This window comes from Indicator indicator, chromosome 2 (genome assembly GCF_027791375.1).
Source record: "Indicator indicator isolate 239-I01 chromosome 2, UM_Iind_1.1, whole genome shotgun sequence".
NCBI classification, from domain to species: Eukaryota; Metazoa; Chordata; class Aves; order Piciformes; family Indicatoridae; genus Indicator; species Indicator indicator.
The window spans coordinates 61752364-61774544 of record NC_072011.1 but is presented as its reverse complement, the minus strand read 5'-3'; the positions used below and the strand labels follow the sequence as shown (position 1 = coordinate 61774544).

The 22181-nt window shown below is 48.4% G+C and overlaps 1 protein-coding gene across 1 annotated transcript in view; it reads right to left on the bottom strand.

Annotated features, from left to right (window-relative positions):
* EHD3 (EH domain containing 3) overlaps positions 1-22181 on the bottom strand; it is a 38490-nt gene that overhangs the window by 4456 nt on the left and 11853 nt on the right. Inside the window, exons 3-4 of the mRNA XM_054399284.1 lie at positions 20101-20198; positions 329-741 (exon numbers count right to left, since the gene is read on the bottom strand). Of these exons, the coding sequence (XP_054255259.1) occupies positions 329-741; positions 20101-20198 (511 nt within the window). The remainder of the gene's footprint in view (positions 1-328; positions 742-20100; positions 20199-22181) is intronic.

The following is a 22181-nucleotide window of genomic DNA, read 5'->3' as shown; positions in this document are numbered from 1 at the left end:
AGCTCAGCTTGCCTGGACCTCCTGGTTGTTGCTCCAGCACTAAAAGCTGCTCTGGAACTGTTTAGAATAATCATTATTTTCCTTTCTATACCCAATAGTGATTTATTTACATTTTTACTACTTTCTGCTGAATATCTGTGAAAAATGTTCAAGGCATAGTCTGAAACTAGCACAAGGCGCTCTTGTCCTTCAAGTGCACAGGATCTTGAGGGGCATGGGATGGGGAAAATAAGAGTAGGAGCCACCAGCTGTGCAAGCCAGCCAGGCCCAAAGCAGTTCCCCATGGGCAGCAGAGTGAATGGCTGGGCTGTGGCGTGGCAGCAGTCACCTTGGCCAGCCGTGCTCGCTTGATGAGGTCGTTGAGCTTCCTCAGGGCTGCGTTGCGGGGCAGGCTCTGGATGTCCCTGAACAGGTCCTGCTCCTCCGCCTCGAACAACTTGCGGTTGTCGGGGATGAGCAGCTGGTGGGACCAGAAGGAGCCAATGTAGACCCTGATGACCTCAGGAGTGTTGACGATCTTGCCCAGGGACCACATGAGGGCCCCGTACACCCGCATCAGCTGCTGAGTCTCTATCTGGTCAGCCTTGTTGAGAACAACTCTCATCTTGTCCTCGTGGTTCTTCAGGGCTTTGATGACCTCCGAGAATTCATCGGAGATGTCCAGCTTGTGGGCATCAAAGAGCAGAATGATGCGGTCCACCCGCTCTGCAAACCACTCCAGCACAGCAGCGAAGTCATAGCCTGGAAAGGGTGGAGGAAAAGCAGAGACTGAGCAGGCATAGGACTAGAGAAGTCATAGAATGGTCCAGGCCACAAGGGACCTCCAAAGGTCATCCAGTATGACCTCCCTGCAGTCAGCAGGGACATCCCCAACTAGATCGTTGCCCAGGGCCTTGGTGAGCCTCACCTTGAATATCTCCAAGGAAGGAGCCTCAACCACCTCCCTGGGCAATCTGTTGCAGTGTTCCACCACCCTTATAGTGAAGAATCTGTTCCTAACATCCAATCTAAATCTGCTCTTCTTTAGTTTGAAGCCACTGCCCCTTGTCCTGTGACTGCAGGCCTTTAAACAGTCTCTCTCCATCCTTCTTGTAGGTACAGGAAGGCTGCTATTAGGTCTGCCTGGTGCTTCCCCTTTTCCAGGCTGAACACCCCCAGCTCCCTCAGCCTGTCCTCATAGCAGAGGTGCTCCAACCCCTTGGTCATTTTCGTGGCCCTCCTCTGGTCCCTACTTGCTCTACCTGAACTCTGCCAACTGAGGGTAAGCTTGCAAAGAGGCAGTTTCCCAAGTAGATCAGGTAATAAAGGAAACTTAAACCATAATTCCTTGTCCCCGAGAAAGTGGAATGAGGCACTGCCCTTCACACTGAAAAGCCTGAGGTGCACACAGTTTGAGACAGCTCTCATCTTCCCCACATAAAGAGACCACCAAAGAAGTCTTGAACTTGTACTAGAAGCTTCCTTCAAAGGTATCACAGGGAAATTGCCACATTCAAGAGTTGCTACAGAAGTCTTGCAGGTGGCAACAGGAGAGGTCTAGCTTCTGACTTACTGGCCATCAGCATGACCTGCAAAGGCTGGGGAAAGCTGGGTAATTGCAATGCTTGCACCCAGACTGGTTTGAGATGTGTATCTCTGCTGCTTAACAACTCTCAGGTCTTGTCTAGCTGTGTAAGACTTCCCATCTGATTCAAACTGCAGGATGCAAATGCCTTGCCTTACCTGAGGAAGCACCCTGTCATACCTGCCTCATGTGCACAAAGCAAAATGATGACTCTTGACTTTGCTAAGGACTTGATGCTTAAAGACAGCACTGCTGGGAACACACAAGCAGAGGGGGCACATATCATGTGCTGTGGAACCAAGGACAATGGATGCATCTGAGGCTGGTGTTGGTCTCCTCTCCCAAGTAACTAGTGATAGGATGAGAGGAAATAGGCTTGAGTTGTGCCAAGGGAGGTTTAGGTTGGACACTAGGGGGAAAAAAAAAAGCAATCTTCTGTGCAAGAGTGGTCAGGGATTGGAACAGGCTGCCTGGGGAGGTGGCAGATTCACTGTCCCTGGAGGTGTTCAAGAAGCTGTTGATCATAGAGTGGTCTGGGTTGGAAGGTCTCTCAAGGTCATCCAGTCCAACCCCCTCTGCAGTCAGCAGGGGCATCCTCAACTAGATCAGGTTGCCCAGAGCCCTGTCGAGTCTCACTTTGAATATCTCCAAGGATGGGGCCCCAACTACCTCCCTGGGCAACCTGTTCCAGTGTTCCACCACCCTCATAGTAAAGAACCTGTTCCTAACACCCAATCTAAATCTGCTCTTCTCTAGTTTGAAGCCACTGCCTCTAGTCCTGTCACTGCAGACCTTTGCTAACAGTCTCTCTCCATCCTTCTTGCAGCCCCCTTCAGGTACTAGAAGGCTGCTATTAGGTCTCCCTGGAGCCTCCTCTTCTCCAGGCTGAACACCCCCAGTTCCCTCAGCCTGTCCTCATAGCAGAGGTGCTCTAACCCCCTGATCATTTCTGTGGCCCTCCTCTGGACCTGCTCCATCAGATGTGGTGCTTCAAGACATGGTTTAGTGGTCATGGGAGCTGGGTGGTTACAGTTGGACTCGATAAACCTAAAGGCCTTTTCCAACCTCAATGATTCTAGAACTGGACTATCTGTAGGCAACACTGGGAATTGTAAATGCTGTCTCTGTGTAGATGTTTGTCAATCAGCAGCAATGACAGGACCTCCTTGCTTAGCTCTGTGGTGTGTTTTTCACTTGCTTTAAAGCCTCACTGAGAGACTAGTGCTTTTCCTCTGCTGTCAGGCTCTTCTAGGCTGGGCAGCCTCTGGGGCTCTGTGTTGCCAGAGTGCTGCACTCTGTTAGGAGAAGTCAGGACAGAGAATGCTGTTTGCATTTAAATGCTTTGCTAAACTATTTTAGTCTTGGCTTTCATGAATAAATGTATGATAATTAGGGCAAGGCTTTGCTTCCCCCCCTCTCTTTTTTTCATATTTTTTCTGTCTTCCTTAAAACCTAGAGGGCAACCAGTGCATCCCAGTCATTAAGTCAGAGCTACAGCAGAAGGGGAGGGCTGCTGAGCTCTGATCTTCTCCTTTACTCTGTTCTCATGAGGCCCCCACCTGCAGCACTGTGTCCAGTTCTGGTGCCCCCAGCATAAGAGGAGCTGATAGAGTGGGCCCAGAGAAGGGCCACAAAGAGGATCAAGGGGTTGGAGAAACCCCCCCAATGGGGACAGGCTGGGAGAGTTGGGGCTGTTCAGCCTGGAGAAAAGAAAGCTCCAGGGAGACTTTAGAGCAGCCTTCCAGTACCTGAAGGGAGCATACAAGAAAGACAGGAAGAGACTTTTGAAAAGTGCTTGCAGTGACAGGATGAGAGGAAATGGATTGAAGCTTGAGGACAGCAGATGTAGACTGGATATTAAGAAGAAATTCTTTCCAGTGAGGGTGATGAGACACTGGAACAGGTTGTCCAGGGAGGTTGTGGATGCTCCCTTCCTGGGGGTTGTTCATGGCCAGGCTGGATGAGGCTTTGAGCAACCTGGGCTAGTGGGAGGTGTCCCTGCCCATGGCAGGGGGGTTGGAACTAGGTGATCTTCAAAGTCCCTTCCAACCTAAAACATTTTATCAATCTGTTTCATTTACTTATTTTGCCACTGGCCTTTCCTCCCTTGTGACTAAGCAAACAGGGTTAGAAAAATCTTGGCTCTCAAGTCAGGAGCAAAGGCTGCTTGAACTTTCCCTCTAGCTGGATAAATTGGTATTAACTGTTTGCCACTGAGATTGTCCATGTTGAGGTGGGGCAGTGCTTTCCTTTCAGTTATAGTTTTCCTCTTACAGAAAAAAGTGCAGGGGAGTGCTCTTGGATGTGGAAAACTTGCCCTGCTCTCCTCCTTGGGACCTACAGAAAACAGAGATGGAAGGGATTTACACTTATGCCATTAGTAGCCTTCTACTCACTTAGGACACTGGTGCCTTCTCTAGCACCAGCAAGCAATGCTGGGCCCTCACTCTTTGCTCAGCTGCATGTGAGGCTGAGAAGTTCAGAGAACCCAGAGCTGCTATTACCTTTGGTAGAAACCTGCCGAGCATTCAGTGTATTATGGATATCTGTATCTGCCCAGACTGCCTGACCTCAGTCACAAGTCAGGTGAAATGAACTCAGTCCTGATTGCATTCAGATATCAGCAGCTTTTCAGTCCTTAGGTGTTCTCTCTGGAGGGAGCTCACCTCCATGAGCCTGACTGCAGCTGTGCTGTAAAGCTGTGTGCTGAAAAGCTGTGTGCTGACTCCTTCCCAAACTGTGCTAGGAGGGCACTGGCAGCAGGACAAAGTCAGTGTCAGTGCTTCATTTCATATGGCCTGGCTGCAGGTTGTCCCTCTGCAAGCAGATCAAAGAAGGTGCAAATGGGGACTACCCCTCCCCACCCAAACTCTGCCAAACGTGGTGTGCACACCCACGCCTCCTGCTCATGGAGCTCTGCCTGGCCTGGACTGGAAAGGCCTCTCTCATGGCAGGAGAGTTTATTCTTCATATACATAGCTACACAGCCTGCTTTCTCACCATGGAAGCAATGAGTCAGGGTGACTGTGTTTGGAAATGTTTGTGCATTTCATCTGGTCAAACCCCATCGACTGGAATGCTCGCTTGTCAAGCGGGCAGGCCACTCGAGTTTGTTCCACAGCCACTTCTAGTTGTGGGTTGGTTTGGGGCTTTTTTTTTTTTTTTTGACTTGGGAAGGGAAACACAGGCATGCTCTCTAGGCCACCCTGTAACATTGCAGTGATGTCCTGTCACAGAGCATAAAAAAAAAAGATACAAAAGGTGGCATTGTAGTTTTGGTGTTAGCTGAAGGGATGGGAAACTGACCTCAGCCCTTTGATCTGCCTAAGTCTTATGGTTTGCTCAAAAGTATCTCTAGGTGCTTGGAGATACAGTTCAGGGGTGAATCTTGTAGAGTAGGGATCTTGGTTGGACTTGGTGATCCTGAGGGTCTTTTCCAACCTGAAGATTTCTGTGATCTCTCTTGTTTTTGTGTGCTTTTTTTTTTTTTTTAATCACATATCATGTGCTGTATTTAGAATCCTGTGTCCAGTTCTGGGGTCCCTGGTTCAAGAAGGACAGGGACTTGCTGTGGATAGGGCACAGAAAAGGGTTACAAAGATGCTGAGGGGACTGGAACATCTTTCTTATGAGGGAAGACTGAGGAAATTTGGGCTTTTTAGTCTGGAGAAGACAGAGGAAGGATTTCATCAGTGCTTAAAAATACTTCAAGGGTGGGTGTCAGGAGGATGGGACCAGGCTTTTTTCAGTGGCGCCCAGTGACAGGACAAGGACTAACAGGCACAAACCCAAACATAAGTCTGATCTAAACATGATGAACTGAATTTAAGGGTGATGAAGCACTGGAACAGGCTGTCCAAAGCAGTGGTGGAGTTTCTGGAAACATTCAAGACCCACCTAGATGTTACCTGTGCAACTTGCTCTAGGTGGGTCTTGAATGTTTCCAGAACTTGGACTCCATCTCCACAGGTCCCTTCTAACCTCTAGCACTCTGTGACTAAGCCTGGATCCACAGCAGCACATGGAAGATCTCTCTTCTGTGAGTGCCCTTTCTTTAGCCATGAACCAAAACATTGCTCTGCCCAACAAGAAAAGGGAATTAACATCTGCTCAGGCCTTTTGTATGTTCCCAGCTGCTGCAGTAACATCCAGTCAGCCTTGAATGTCCCTGTGGACTTCATTAAATGCCAAGATTGATTAGCAGGCTTTCTTTCCCAGCCTCTTTGCTTGTTTGGAGATACTCTCTTGATAGCTGTGCTGTGAGGCTCCCTTAAGGAAAAGACAACCCTCTGGGGAGAATTCTTTGGTGATGTTTCAGAGCAGTCACAACAGCATGGACTCTTGCATCCCATGCTAGGACAAAAGCCCAAACTACAGACTCCTTTTCTGTGTCCCACTTCACTTCCTTTGGTGCTTTGGGAATGTGTGAGCCCTCTCCTGTTGGTGCCCAGCTAAGCAAGAAAGATCTCTCTGCCTGCAGTTCTAAGGAGTGCTGATCACACCAGCATTCTTGGGGGTGGAGGTACTTGGCAGGAAGCCCCAAGTGTAAGTGTGTGTGCCTTGTTCTGTCACTTAGGAACACTGCAGGGCAAGAGAGGAAAACCACAGAATCAGGGAATGGTTTGGGTTGGAAGGGACCTCCAGAGGTCATCCAGTCCAACCCCCTGCAGTAAGCAGGGACATCCACCACTAAATCAGGCTGCTCAGAGGCTTGTCAAGCCTGACTTTGAATATCTCCAGGGATGGGGCCTCAACTGCCTCCCTGGGTAACCTGTTCCAGTGTTCCATCACCCTCATGGTGCAGAACTTATTTCTAACACTCACTCTAAGTCTGCTTTACTTTCAAACCATTGCTCCTTGTTCTATCACTCCAGGCCTTTGCAACCAGTCCCTCTGCAGCCTTCTTACAGCCCCCTTCAGGTACTTGAAGGCTGCTATTAGGTCTCCCTGAAGCCTTCTTTCCCCTCCAGCCCCCTGATCATTTTCATGGCTGTCCTCTGAACCCAATCCATCAGGTCCATATCCTTCCTGTGTTGAGTGCTTGAGATATGGACATAGTACTGCAGGTGAGGTCACAGCAGAGTGGCAGAATTCCCTCTCTCCATCTGCTGGCCAGGCTGCTTTTGATGCAGCCCAGGCTGCCATTGGCCTTCTGGGCTGCAAGTGCCCACTGCTGGCTCATGTGCAGCTTCTCATCCACCAGCACCCCCAAGTTGTTTTCTGCAGGGCTGCTCTCAATCTCATCCTCCCCCAGCCTGTGCTGATATGAAGGATTGCCCCAACCTCGGTGCAGGACCTTGCACTTGGAGTGTTGTATTGTTCTTTAGCAGGTAGCATGACCTGTGGAGAGGACAGGTGAGGCAGACCTCTGTTTACACCTACTGGGGGTCACTGATTGTGGTGTTTCCTCACACAGAAAAGTACCTACAGATTTGCTGCATAGGCTTCTAGAGGGCTGAGTGCTCAGTTTGGCTTTTAACATCTCAAAGAATAGATTGTTACTAAAGCATTTGGATAGCAGGCTGGCAGTGGTAAACTGAGTAAAAAAAAGGTTTAAAATTGATGTTCTAATGTTTAGTTCAGAGCTTTTCCTTTTCAGAGGAGTCTTCAATAGCACAGGGAACTCAGGATACTTTGCCTGACTCCAGCCAGAGCTGGAGCTGCTCAATATCTGAAGGCTCATGAAGCTCCTTCTGTAAGCCAGCCTTACAGCCCCACTTTGATTTCCTCTTCCCTGTCCTTTTTTTCCTTGACAGGGCCTGACTCTTCCTTCTGGAAGTTTAAGTGTGTGAGCTTAGACCAAGAACTGATCTTGACCTACAGGCAAATTAGGAGCTTTCAAAATGTTCCCTTACTCCTTCCACCACAAGCACATCTCTTAACAGTGCAGCAGCAAGAGGGTGTAGCTAAAGCCTCTCACAAAGCAGTAGCCACAGTTTTATTGTCAAGTTGCAGGGCCCAAGCTGCACAAATGCAAACCCCTTATTACAGAAATGTCAAGGGGAGAATTTTCAGTAATCCCTGCCTCGTTCTGGGTGCACTTGAATTTCCCTTGGAAAGCAGGATGCATATTCAAACCTTCTTGTCCTATCAGTGATCCAGTTTCTTTTCACAACTTCCAGATAAGGTGAACATGAATAGAAAATGAATCCCAACCCCAGACAGTCCTAGGAAGACAAGATGAACAGAGTAATTTTCTTCTATCAGATGTTTCTTCATGGGGCAGATTTCCTTCTGACAGCACGCAAAGGACTCAACAGATTTCACATAAAGCTGTCAGTGGTTTGAGCCTGCAGAGGAAATTATCTTGCAGACACCCTGCCACCTAGACTCCATGAGGCTTAATGTAGACTTGTCTGGGAGCTGTTGGAGGACCTGGCAGCATGCATTTCACTAAGTTCTGGAAGGATGGTGCAATTTATTCCTGCCAAGGCAAACCAGGCATGGTACAGCCTTTATCAGTATAGGCTGGGGACTGACCTGTTGCAGAGCAGTGAAGGGGAAAAGGACCTGGGGGTCCAAGTGGATGGAAGGTTGACCATGAGCCAGCAACGTGCTCTTGTGGCCAAGAAGGCAAGTGCCATTCTGGGGTGGATTAGAAGGGCTGTGGTTAGTAGGTTGAGGGAGGTTCTCTTCCCCTCTATTCTGCCCTGGTGAGGCCACATCTGGAATATTGTGTCCATTTCTGGGTCCCTCAGGTCAGGAATGACCTCAGGGAACTGCTTGAAAGAGACCAGTGCATAGCCACAAAGATGCTGAAGGGAGTGGAACATCTCCCTGCTGAGGGAGCTGGGGATCTTTAGCTTGGAGAGGAGGAGCCTGAGGAGTGACCTCAGTCATGTTGATAAAGATGTGCAGGGTGAGTGCCCAGAGGATGGAGCCAGGCTCTGCTGGGTGATGCCCAATGACAGCACAAGGGGCAGTGGGTGGAAGCTGAGGCATAGGAAGCTTCATGGAAACAGGAGGAAGAATTATTTGCCTGTGAGGGTGACAGAACACTGGAACAGGCTGCCCAGGGGGGTTGTGGAGTCTCCCTTTCTGGAGATATTGAAATCCCACCTGGATGTGTTCCTGTGTGATCTGTCCTAGGTGCTCCTGCTCTGGCAGGGGAGTTGGACTGGATGATTTTTTCAAGTCCCTTCCAGCCCCTAACATTCTGTGGTTTATGCTGACTGGGGAAGGATGGATGATACCTGACCCAGCATCAAAGCTCCCTGGCTGTTACATAGTCAAGCCAATTTAAACCAGCCCTGGGTGTGCATGGATTGGTTCAGCATGTAGCTACATGGGTGGTGGTTGGTTTTTCTTGTCTGATAGTAATCAAACTACTGGATTTCCTGTCTTGTGGAACCATGGCCACAGCCTCTGGTAGTGGACTTCAGGTAGAATGGGATCAGAATAGTAAGACTGACAAATGCTGAAAACCCCAAAGTTGCTGCTTTCAACCATAGAACCACAGATTCATCAAGGTTGGGAAAGGTCTTTAGGCTCCTCAGGTCTCCCTGACAACCCAGAACTGCCAGTTCTCCATGAAATCATGGCCCTCAGCACTACATCTCCATAGCTTTGAAACCCCTCCAGGGATGGGGACTCCACCGCTGCCCGGCGCAGCCTGGGCCAGGCCTTGGCAACCTTTCTGGGGAAGAAATCGTTCCTCGTGTCCAACCTGAGCCTCCCCTGGGGCAACCTGAGGTCATGTTCTCTTGCCCTCTTGCTTGCTCCTTGGGAGAAAAGCCTGAGCCCTTCCTGGCTCCACCAGACAGCTCCCAGCTTGCTGTCACTACTGCTTTGAACTGTGCTGCTTTCCCCAACTGCCCTCTTCCCTGCTGCATTGTAGTGACTGTGAGTTCCCTTCTAGTTCTTCTAAAGGTGGTGCTCTCCAGAGGTTGAGAAGTCACTAGCTAAGGACACAGCCACAAAACTCTGCTCCTGTCTGTCAAGTGATGGATTAGCTCTGTGTGTCTGAGGACATCATCAGAAGATGGGGTAGTTGGCATAGTGAACCCTGACTACCTAGAGAGGGAGTAGCTCTTGGAGAGGAAGTGAATGCCTGTTCCTGGGAGCTAACCATAGAATGGTAAGGGCTGGAAGGGACCTCCAGAGATTGAATCCAACCCCCCTTGCCAAAGCAGGATCACTAATGACTTGATATGAAATCTGAAATCCTAAGTTGAAGAAGAGGGTTTGGAGGCTTAGTCTAACTAGTCACAGTTATGTTATCCCTGAAAAGTCCTTCCTAGTCCAGGGAAGGAGACTATGTAATGGCAAAACAAGCAGGCAACCCACACTGGAGGGGAAGAATGTGCCAGGAGGGGGAGGTGTTACCTGAGTGTGACAGATGGCTGTAAGCAAAGGGGAAGGTGACACAATGGTCATGAGAAAATGGAGGAAGGGAGGGGGAAGTGACCTCTCTCTTTGAGGACACACAAAGTGGGAAGCAGGCTGAGTGGCTGTTGAGACACAAGGAGAGATGGCACAGTGGAGAGTGAGGGAAGAGTATGAAAGATGAAACAGCTGAGGCTGGGTGGAAAAAGAGTGATTTGGGCAAGTTTCTCTCAAGGTGAGGAGGTGGTGGTGCCAGCAAGGAGAGGACAGAAGGGAAGATGAAAAGTGAGAGATAAGCATTGGCTATAGCTTACTGCAACTCATATTAAACCATCTCTGTGAAAAGCTGCTGTGCTCCTCTCTGGCAGTGGCTGCTTTCCAAGGGGACAGAAAGAGATCCTTGTGATGTTTATCAGTGGGTGTGTTGGAAAATAGAGTGAAGTCCTTCAGGATGAAAAGATTTCTGTGAATGTCACATGGCATAATTTCTGGAGCAGGTCTCAGCTTGCTGATCACTTCTGCCTTTGCCTATACTCAAATCATCTGTCCTGCAGCTGCTGACTCACAGCACTAGGAGCTGCATCCTCCAGTCAGTGCTCTCTAAATTCTCCCTCTCAGTACCAACAGCTCATGGAAACATTCATGTTTTGGAGGCTTAAAGGTTTCCAAAGCAAAGGCAAAAGGACTCAAAGCACAGCACATCTGCTTATGTTCTTAGCTAGGAAAGCTGGGTGGGTATCAGATTCCTAACACCAAGCTTTACATTAAGCAGTACCTCAAGTGGGAGGCCTTCTTGCTTTCATGTGGCTTACTGCAAGGGTTTCAGGGTTGGGAAGAGCCTGGAGATCTGACAGGACTCTTGCTTTGTCAGTGGAAAAAGAGTGAATCCTTCCTAAGTGTATTCAAATCAGGTGGAGTACAGTTGATGGAGCATTGTCCAGAGTCAAGTTGCTTATAATATTGTTTAGCTTCTGTGTGCACATAGCAGAACTTGTTCCCTCTACCACTTAAATGGCTTTGTGTTATTTGTTGTCAGTGACAGATGGACAAAGTTTTCCCTGGTACCTGAGCCAATCCTGAGAGGAATTCCTAGCCAGATTTTGAGACCTCAGAATAGAGGTGAAGTTTTCCAGAGAGCAAAATGCACAGCAGTGCTGATTCGTAGCTGGAATTCCAAGGATGGTTTTTTGTTCTAATGTCCAAACATAAAATGAATTCTCTTAGTACACACAAGTTAAATCAGGGGGAAATCAGGTTTGAAATGGCCACCAGTAACTGACAGCTGCTAGCAGTGGCCAGCAAACAAAGTCCTTCTCATTGCTGCTCAGGGTGCTGAAAGGAGACATGATGGAGTACTCCAGCTCTGGAGCCCTCAACACAGGAAGTACATGGACCTGATGGAGCAGGTCCAGAGGAGGGCTGTGAAAATGATTAAGGGGCAGGAGCATCTCTGCTATGAGGACAGGCTGAGGGAGCTGGGGGTGTTCAGCCTGGAGAAGAGAAGAGTTCCGGCAGACCTAATAGCAGACCTGCAGTACCTGAAGGGGGCTACAAGAAAGCTGCAGAGGGACTGTTTGCAAAGGCCTGCAGTGACAGGATGAGGGACAATGGTTTGAAGCGAGAGAAATTAGATTTAGATTGGATGTTAGGAACAAGTTCTACACTGTGACAGTGGTGGAGCACTCCAACAGGTTGCCCAGGGAGGTAGCTGAGGCTCTGTCCCTGGAGATATTTGAGGTGATGCTTGACAAAGCTCTGAGCAGCCTGAACTAGGGGAGGATAACCCTGCCCACTGCAGGGGGGCTGGACTAAATGACCTTTGAGGTCCCTTCCAAGCCATGATGGGCACAAATAATGTGAATGGATGAGCTATTGATGAGTAGGAGTATCTTTTATTGATGAAATAAGATAATTTGGATATTTCTGGAGTGCACATTGGGCAGCAAAGTGGACAAATTGAACAGCTGCTGTAAAACCTGGACTTGTTTGGTAACACAAATTAAGTGATTGCTATGTGCTCACAAGAAAAAAATAAAATAAAATGGACCTTAGAGCTGCCTTCCAATACCTACAGGGAGCCTACAGAAAGGCTGCAGAGGGACTTTTCATGAGGGTGTCTAGAGACAGGACAAGGGGGAATGGTTTGAAGCTGAGGGAGAGCAGAGTTAGACTGGAGCTGAGGATGAAGTTGTTCAGTACAAGGGTGGTGAGACTTTGGAATAGGTTGCCTAGGAAGGCTGTGGATGCCTCCTGTCTAGGGGTGTTCAAGGCCAGGTTGGATGAGGCCTCAAGCAGCTGATTCTAGTTGTGAGGCTTTGTGCCCATGGCTGTGAGGTTGGAGTAGAATGATTCCTGAGGTCCCTTCCAGCCTGAGCCATTCTGTGGAAAAAAACCACAGCCCTTCCTAGCTGTGCAACTATTGAATCTCAGTTTTTCTGCATTGTTGGGTTTTTTTGTTTGTTTGTTTGTTTTTTAAACTCTTCCAATTCTAGAACTGCATAATACAGCAGTATGGCCAAATCAAAGCATGAAGGTATCTCTTCTCCCCAAACAATCATGGTATGGTCTTCTCAAACTCCAGAGAGAATCTTCATGTTTTTTTTTGTGTGCTGCTTTCAGATTAGAAGTCTGAGGCTCAGGGCTTCCACATATTTCTAGGCATAAAAAGGCCAAGAGCTGTGCAGGTCCTTCTGTTCATTTTTGTATTGCTCACAGAGCTGTGACTGTAGGAGCTGACCCTTTTAGTGGAAAAATTGTTTGTGAGATTGGGATAAAATCAGGCAAGCTTGGCAGAGCAGTTGCTGCACTGCAGTGATGAAGGTGAAGTGGGAAGTCAAAACTAAGCAGTGCACTTTCACCCTCCCAGGCAGAGTGAAATAGCAAATCCAAGCAAACATCACCAGCAGGGAGTACTATGGCAAATATTTGAAATGCCTCCCTCTCAGAGCTTTCAGGGTGGATGCTTTCAGCTGTATTTCATGCTGTTGCTAGCACATGTGTGACTCAGCTCTTCAGAAAAACAAAAAACCCAACATTGTCTTGTTGCCATTGTACCCTAAACAACATTGCATGCAGTGGGTGAGCACCAGTTCCCTGGGTGTTTGCCTTTGGCACCTTGAGACGCAGCTGGACTGGGAGTCCTGCACTGACCAAGGCTGCTGCCATTAGCATTTTTGTTCTCCTTGTCAGACTGGTGAGTGACTAAAGGCCCCTGGTGCTGAAGCTGCTCACCATTTGGGAATTGTTCCTACCCAGGCAATGTGGCAAGGCTGGTGGGTAGGGTGTTTTTCCTTGCCTTGGGAAGCCTGGGCTGCACTGGAGCCAGCAGAATGGAAGTGGGTGGTAGGCTGGAGGAAAAAAAAAAAAGCTGGGATAGGGCATACTGGAAAGAAAGCTGCTAGGGAATGATGCTGCTTCCTGGCTAGGACCTTGTGCTCTCTGCAGCAAAGGGAGGAGGCAACAGCTCTAAGGTAAAGAAGTGTTCAGAAGATATTGAAGAAGTACTGCCCTGAAAGAGGCATCAAATACAACTTGGTCAGGGCATCCCTGAGCCTGACAGACTTGGATCTGCTTAGCTCAGGCCAGGTGTAGGTGGAGACTGGTTGACAGTAGGCTGAACATAAGCCAGCAGTGTGGCCAAGAAGGCCAATGGCATCCTGGCCTGTATCAGGAATAGTGTGGCCAGCGGGAGCAGGGAAGTCATTCTGCCTCTCTACTCAGCACTGTGTCCAGGTCTGGGCCCTTCAATTAAAGAAAGATGTTGAGTTGCTTGAATGTGTCCAGAGACAGGCAGTGAGGCTGGTGAGGGGTCTGGAGCACAAGCCCTATGAAGAGAGGCTGAGGGAGCTGGGGGTGTTTAGCCTGGAGAAGAGGAGGCTCAGGGGTGACCTCATTGCTGTCTACAACTACCTGAAGGGAGGTTGTAGCCAGGTGGGGGTTGGCCTCTTCTCCCAGGCAACCAGTGGCAGAAGGAGAGGACACAGTCTCAAGCTGCACCAGGGCAGGTTTAGGCTGGAGGTGAGGAAGACATTCCTCACAGAAAGAGATTGGCCTTTGGAATGTGCTGCCCAGGGAGGTGGTGGAGTCACCATCCCTGGAGGAGTTTAAAAAAAGACTGAACAAGGTACTTAGTGCCATGGGCTAGTTGATTAGATGGTGCTGGGTGATAGGTTGGACTGGATGATCTCTGAGGTATTTTCCTACCTGGTTAATTCTGTGAGACTAAGAGTTAGCAGAGCATGTGAGGCTCAGTCCCCAAAGGATGGCACTGCTACTGAAGCACAGGAGCTGCAGATACTGTAGAGTGGGTCAGTCAGCATGGCAGACTGCTCAAGATGATGAGCTGTGAGGAAGTCCTAACTCCTGTCTTGGGTCTGCTGTACTGTGTGTCCTGAGCTGTGATTCTCTCCTTTGTCCTCATTTATTTCAGCACAGTCATCCCCTTCTCATCTTCCCTCCCAGCAGGGTGGCCTGGGCTCATTATGTGACACCAGGACAGTGGTTGGCTGCATAATGGACAGCATCCACATTATCACACAGCTGTCTAAGCAGCCAAAGCTGTGCTGCTCTGCTACCAATACCTCTTCTATGAGCATCTCTGCAGCCTGCTTGATGCCTGATGCTCAGCTGTAAACAGTAAAAGCAAGGGAGAAGGCAATGCAAGGACTACTTCTTTACACCTAGACATAGACCCATGCCCCAGTGGGTGAAAAAGACCAAAAGAGATATGTCTGTTCTCCAGGTAAGGATAACAGAAAAGCAGTGAAGACCACATGGCTTTGGGCCACCCCATCCTAGGAGCACTTTCCATCAGGCCTGGAAATGAAACTTTTGCATATCCTGAGAGGTTTAGTGACAGCTGTGACACCGTGGGTGCTGTGGTGGGCTGAAAATTCCCTCCCAACTTTAATATTGCCAGACTAGCTCAGTTGGAAGTGAATGAAAGCTGTATTTACAAGCAAAACTACAATCTCCAATGCAATGCAATGAATGTGTACAAAATAGACAACGTTTACAGGTAGTTACAACTGATAAAACAGCCCAAGAACCTCCCTGGCCAAAGACAAGGGGAGATGCAACAGCTTCTCCCTTCCCTGCTTCCTTCCCTACCCCCCTGCACACAAAAAGGACAACAGGTAGAGCAGAGAAGTTGTTTTTAATACCAGCCACAACAAAGCAGTGCAGCCAAGGTCAGTAAAGCCAAGAGAAGCATCAGCCAGAGCCAAAGAAGTGAAAAGAGAGAGACTGTTTGGCACAACTAGTTGAAGTCTGTTATCTCTTCCAATGGATGGTTTAGAACTATCACTATTTCCTTTTTTACACCCAGTGGTCATTTATTTACTTTTTACCACTTTCTGTTCAAGACCTGTGAAAAATTTTTCAATGGCATAGCCTAAACCTGCCCCAGGGACCCAACATGGGTCACAGGAGCTCAGCAGAGCAAAGCACTGCAGGCAGCTCCTTGGCTATACTTTTCACTAGAGGCTGAGAGCAGCAGCAGCTCTGGCAGTGTTGCTGAGCTCATTGCATGCCAAGGGGATGGAGACTTCAGGTCTGACAGTCTGCATCACTCTCAGCTGCCTGACAGGCCTGAACCTGCAGGTCTGCTACCGGGAAACGTCATGGGCTGCTCTCTAGGCAGAAGGTGGCTCTTAGATGGTGGTGTCCTGGAAGAGAGCCCAGAGCAGAGAGCTCTGCTCTTCTGTGTTACAAAATACTCCTTGGAGGAAAGCCTGCTTACCCAAAGGTCTGCTGCTGGCCACAAGAGGCTGACTCTGCTGCTAGCACCTACACTGGTCAACTGGTGATCATCAGAGAAGGGGCTGTTGTCTGTCAGGTTGGTCCTTCCACCAGCAATGAGGCAGAGACTTTAATCCAGAGCTGAGTTCAGCCAAAAGCTTCAGGACCTAGTCTTGGGCCCTGAATCATTCCTTTAAAGCCAGTTTTCTTGCACCTGCTCCTTGAAACATGGATGCAATAAGAGGAACAGCTAGTACCTTGAAATTCAGAGGGGTAAGGTGGCCCACACAGATGGCTGGGTAGCTTTGATCCATCAGCATGCTGCTAAAACGGCAGTGTGGAGGTTAGCTAAGGTCTTGGTGTCTAATGGGGAAGGAGACACAACTGTGGTGTTCCTTGTGAGAGGAATTTGCTATTTTGAGAATTGTTGCTGGTTCTCATGGGATAGGCAGGCTGAGAAAGTCTGCCACATCTTTTACATCTTTACCCTTCCCCTCAAATTCATGGCAGAAAGCTGCTTTGTTATCTACTCCCTTCCCTGACCTTCCATCATGTCTCTCAGTCTGAGGGTCTTAAAACCTACTACTAGCAAACCATGTGGGTAAGAGCTCCCCAGTTCCTGGCAGTTGAGAAATTTCAAAGTGTTTCTTGAGAAACTTCCCTAAGACTCCCTCAGGTCTTGCTTCACTCCCAAGTGAAATCTGAGCAGGCTGGGAAGGTATAGAAGGGCAGGAGCCTTCTCTTGTGTCAGCAGTTTTGAGCAGTGTCTTGTTTTCTGCCTAGGAACCACATTATTGCTCTATCTGCCTCCAAGACCAACTTGCTAAGGAGGGCAGCTGGCTCATAAGCTTCATGGCCAAGTCGGCAGCCTCACCACTTTTTCCTTTCACTCTTCCAATGGCATCCAGGAGGTGAGCACTCTCTTCAAACACCACCTTCCTCGAGATAAACTCAAGCCAAGGCCTGGCAGCAGATCTTCCTAAACATAAGCACCTCAGCACTCTCTTGACTCTGCTCCCTGGGCTGGATCCCTCACAGACAGAAACTGCTGGAGCTCTGCAGGCTTCAACACAGCTATGTTGATCTAAACTAGATAAGGATCTTGTCCTGTAGCTATTAAAAGGCCATCCAGCATGGGCCACATCACCAGTTTCAGGCTGTCCTTAACAGCCAGGTTCTGACAAATCCTATTGTCTGGTTAGAAATGCAGCAGAACAAATTCCTGGGATGGTAGGATGATGGTGGGATGGCTGTGTTCCATCTAGGGTTCTCCTCTCCTGACACAAGGGTGGAGTTACCACACACTGTGGTCACAGGGCCAATGCATGAGCACTTGATTGCAGTAAGGGCAGAAAAGTTGTCCAGCAAGAACTTGTCTCATGTGCTGAGAGAGGCCCTCAGTCCTGCAAGTAGGTATAGCATGCAAAAGCTTAGAGGGAAGGGATGGCATCCAGAAGGACTTGGACAGGCTGGAGAGGTGTGCCCAAGCCAACCACATGAAGGTCAACAAGGCCAATGCAAGGTCCTGCACCTGGATTGGGGCAATCCCAAGCACAAGTATAGGCTGGGTAAGGAGTGGCTCCAGAGCAGTCTGGAGGAGAAGGACTTGGGGGTGTCAGTTGATGACAAACTCCCCAGCAGCCAGCAATGGTCACTGGCAGCCCAGCAGGCAGTTGTGTACTGGGCTGCATCCAAAGCAGTGAGAACAGCAGGACAGGGAGGGGATTCTGCCCCTCTGCTCTGCTGAGACCCCACCTGCAGCACTGCCTCCAGTTCTGGGGCTCCCCAGCATAAGAAGGACATGGAGCTGCTGAAATAGGTGTTGGAGAAGCCACAAAGATGATCAGAGGGCTGGAAGACCTCCCCTATGGAGACAGGCTGCAAGAGCTGTTTAGCCTGGAGAAAAGGAGGCTCCAGGGAGACCTTAGAGCAGCCTTCCAGTACCTAAAGGGAACATATGAGAAAGCTGGGGAGGGACTTTTGGTAGTGGCTTGCAGTGGTAAGATCAGAAGAAATGGGTTGAAACTTTAGGAGGGCAGACTGAGATTGGAGATTAGGAAGAATTCTTTCCAGTGAGGGTGGTGAGACACTGGCACAGGTTGCCCAGGGAGGTTGTGGATGTCCCCTCCCTGGAGGGGTTCAAGGCCACGTGGGATGAGGCCTTGAGCAACCTGGGCTAGTGGGAGGTGTCCCTGCCCACGGCAGGGAGCTTGGCACTAGATGATCTTTAAGGTCCTTTCCAACCCAACCCATTTTATCAATCAGGACTCCTCTTCACCCTTCTCTGCTTCCTCAGCTGTTTGGAGAGGTGTAACTGGGGTCAAAGTGCATCAGTGGCTTGCTTAATAGTGTAGAGCTGTGAGTCAGTGTGTTGGCACTGCTGGCATTTACTGGAATAGCTGCAGGAATGGGACACCAAGGCCCACTGGGAGGCTGGAATAAATTCTGCAAGAAGCAACAGTACATTCTGGAGGAGGAGAGTTCTAGAACTACAAATAGCTGGAAAACAGGAAAGTTTTGCAACATATGACAAGATTTGAACTGGTGAGGAGCCATGGGAAAGAGGTTATAGAAGCTTTTTTAAGACTTGAAATGGGTCCATTTGGACTCATAAGTTTTTTTATTTATTTATTTTGTAACAACAAATATATTTCCTCCTAAGCAAGTTTTTCTCACAGTGACAGCTTCAGAACTGGTTCCTTTCAGTGGCATTTTTTGACTGAAAATAGCCTTGCAGCATGTAAGATCCAAGTTTGAATTGCTGTGCAACATTCCTTCATTCAGCAGAATGTTTTTCATCCTTCTGAGGAAGGCTTGCACCTTTTGTAGGCCACCTAGAAGGCAGAAGGTGGCCTACAAGAAGGATGGAGAGAGACTGTTTCCAAAGGCCTGTAGTGATAGGATGAGGGGCAATGGTTTGAAACTAGAGATGAATAGATTTAGATTGAATGTTAGCAACAAGTTCTTTACCATGAGGGTTGTGAACAGTGGACCAGGTTGCCCAGGGAGGTGGTTGATGCCCCATCCTTGGAGATATTTCAAGGTCAGGCTCTACAGGGCTCTGGGCAACCTGATCTAGTTGAGGATGTCCCTGCTTATTGTAGAGGAAGTTGGACTAGATGACCTTTAGAGGTCCCTTACAACCCAAACCATTCTATGATTCTATGAATTTCTGATCCCCTTGTAGTGCAGAGACCTATGGTGAATAAGCTCAGTGTGAGTTTTCAACTACCTCTAGCTGTCCTTCATAGTCATGACACTTTTTCAGCTGCAGGCCCTGTGGTGCAAGATCCCAGGAGAACAAACCAGACCTGGCTCTCTGCAAGCTGGCTGCTCAGTTAAAAGACAAAAAGGAAATTTCCAAGAATAATTTCCATGCCAAGGAGTGTGATGAAAGTGGGAAAGGCATGATCCGTCAGAAATCATAGAATGGTTTGGGTTGGGACCTTAAAGACCATCTAGTTGCAACCCCCCTGCCATGAGTAGGAGGGTCTTCCTCTAGACCAGGTAGCTCAAGGCCTCTTCCAACCTGGCCTTGAACACCTCCAGGATGAACAACCTCCCTGGACAACCTGTTTTAGTGCCTCACCAGCCCTGACTGTAAAGACGTTTTTTCCTAATATCCAGTACACATCTTCTGAGACAGAACACTGGAACATGGGAAAATCCTCAGCACTTTGGGTAGAGCCTGTGCTGCTGAAATGGAATTGTGCAGTTAATAGGCAGTGTGAATAAGAACTCATCTTCTCAAGCCTGAAGGCCACAATTTTACTACTCATGGCTTTCTTCCAAAGAAGTGTTGTATAGCTCCGAACTCTAAGCAACCTGCAAGAAATGTGAGCTGTACCACCACTACCTCACAGAGTAATCAAGTGACCACAGATGTTAGGTTTGAAGTAGCAAAGATGTTGCTCACTTCAGAGGGTCAGCCTGAGATGCTCAGGAGTTCATTAAGAAACTGTGCTATCCATCAGATCCACTTAGTGTCCCCAGGATTTCCAGATTACTCACTGCAATGAAGGAATTGGGTGCCTCTGGTTCTTAAGGCCATCCAGTCTTGTGCTATATTTAGGAAGTCTGGACAGTGCAAGAAACCAGCCAGGTCAGCCAGAAAGAAACCAGCTTGACTGCCACAGAAGCCTTGCCTATGGCTCATCAATAAGTCACTGCAAGCAAGTGTTCCTGCAAAGCAGATAGGTAGGTTGCAACTGACTCTCCCTGATGGAATCTGTTCCTCTGGGTAACACTGGAGTGTGGCACAGGTACTGCTGACCTTGTCAGCAACCTTCCCTGAAAGCATTTCAATGGCCTATAGCAGACTGCAAATGGAGTCCAAAGGGACATTGGCAAAGTCATGCTGTAGCTGTGAGAGGCACCTGCTAGTGCTTGTCTACAGCTCCAGGTGAAACTCAGCCACAGTCCTTTTGGTTTTCAATGCTGTCATGTGGAAGAGAACTGAACATGAGACTTACCTCTGCTAATTCTCTGTTTTTCTCCAGAAAGGATTCCTGGGGTATCAATGACACTGATGCTCTCTAACACAGGGTTAGGGAGTTGGGCACAAACAAACCTGCAAGAAAAATAGATCATAGAATCATAGAATTGTTAGGGTTGGAAGGCACTTCAAGGATCATCCAGTTCCAACCCCCCTGCCATGGGCAGGGACACCTCACACCAGAGCAGGTTGCTCACAGCCACATCCAGCCTGGCCTTCAAAACCTCCAGGGATGAGGCTTCTACTACCAACTCGTTCCAGTGTCTCACCACCCTCATGGGGAAGAATTTCTTCCTCACATCCAATTTGAATCTACCCATTTCTAGTTTTCCCCCTACTCCTATCACTACCTGACACCCTAAAAAGTCCCTCCCCAGCTTTCTTGTAGCCCCCTTCAGATACTAGAAGGCCACCATAAGGTCTCCTCAGAGCCTTCTCTTTTCCAGATGAAACAAGCCCAACTCTCTGAGTCTGTCTCCATAGCAGAGGAGCTCCAGCCCTCTGACCATCCTTGTGGCCTTTCTCTGGGCACATTCCAGCACATCCAGATCCTTCTTGTAATAGGGGGTCCAGAACTGGACACAGTATTCCAGGTGGGGTCTCATATGTGTTTTAAAACAAGAGCAAAAGGTTATTTGTGATGTGCAGTACATCATAAATAACATTACAGGCACCATGGAACAAGCCAGGCTCTGATCTCACTTTCAGTTGGAGTTTGGAGCTACTGCTGATGTAAAGAAATGAGAAAGAAGGCAGAACTGAGCACTTTGGCTGTTTTGTTGCTTCTGGAACACAAGTCTCAGTCATGATCTATGACAGTTTGTTGTTGTTGTGTTTCTGGTTGGTTTGTTTGTTTGTTTGTTTTTTTTATATGGCCCTCCAAATGATGAATTATTAATGAAAATGTGTAAAGCCAAATGGTTTTGTTTGCTGTTTAGGTTTTTAGCACCAAGTGGTATTTGTTTCTCTGCACTTCAGGATTCATGCAGGGGAATGCTTAACTCCAGTGAACTGAACTAACTTGTTAAAGAAAGAAGAAAAAAAAAAACAAAACAAACAAACCTCAGCAATGTTGTAGGATCTTTGTTCTCTTTCAAACCTGGTCTTAAAACCAACAGAAGGAGGGGCTTGGACTAGATGACCTTTAGAGAAGTCCCTTCCAACTCAAACCATTCTTTAATTCCCTTCTTGCACCATGGAAATCCTATGGCACAGAGAGCATGAGATCTCAAGAGCTTGCTTAGTCTATCCTGCCCCAGGGCAGGATCAATCAGGTGCTTGTCTGAAGTGGTGTTTAAATCCCTAACAATGCAGCTCCATCATTTGCTGGGAGCCTACTCCATTACTTAATTATCTTTCCCAGCAAAGCCTCTCTTTCTTAATGTCTAATCTAAATCTTCCATGCTACAGTGCCTTTCAGTCTCAAACAGCAGCTGTGGAATCTGATTTATTTTTCCTTTTCTGTCACAACGTATACTGTTGTCATCCTGTCTCCTTTCTTTGCTCTAAGGAAAACAGCTTGGTGGTGTTTCCCCCCCCAGTCTCTTTCAGTTCTCTCCAGCTGCCTTGCCAGATAATTTCTAAATCTCTCAAGGCCCCTGCACTTTCTTTTGGGTGCTTTCAAACTGCTCCCCATATTTCTTCAGGAACCATGCCCCAAGATGCTGTGGCATTCCAGCTGGGACCTTGCCAGTGCTGACCACAGCAGATGGATTGCTGCTTGCTTCTTCCCCAGGACAGTCCTGTTTACATATCTCAGCAAGATGTTTGCTTTTCTAACAGCACTCTGACACTGTTGACTTACACTCAGTTTGTAATTCATTCCTCCCCCTCTGCAGCTCTATTTCTGGGTAACTGCTCTTTAGCTAGCTGCTCCCCTTCTTCTGTCTATGCAAATCATTGTCTAAGAAAAGTAATTTGTGGTGGTGCTGCTGCTTAGCAGGCTGCATCTGTTTCAGTGGCTGGTAACAGCAAAGGCCAGCAAGAGCCTACATACTCACATGGCTCCTGGGAGGATTCCATGGACAGCCTTTTTGTGACAGCAGCACTCCAGGCAGC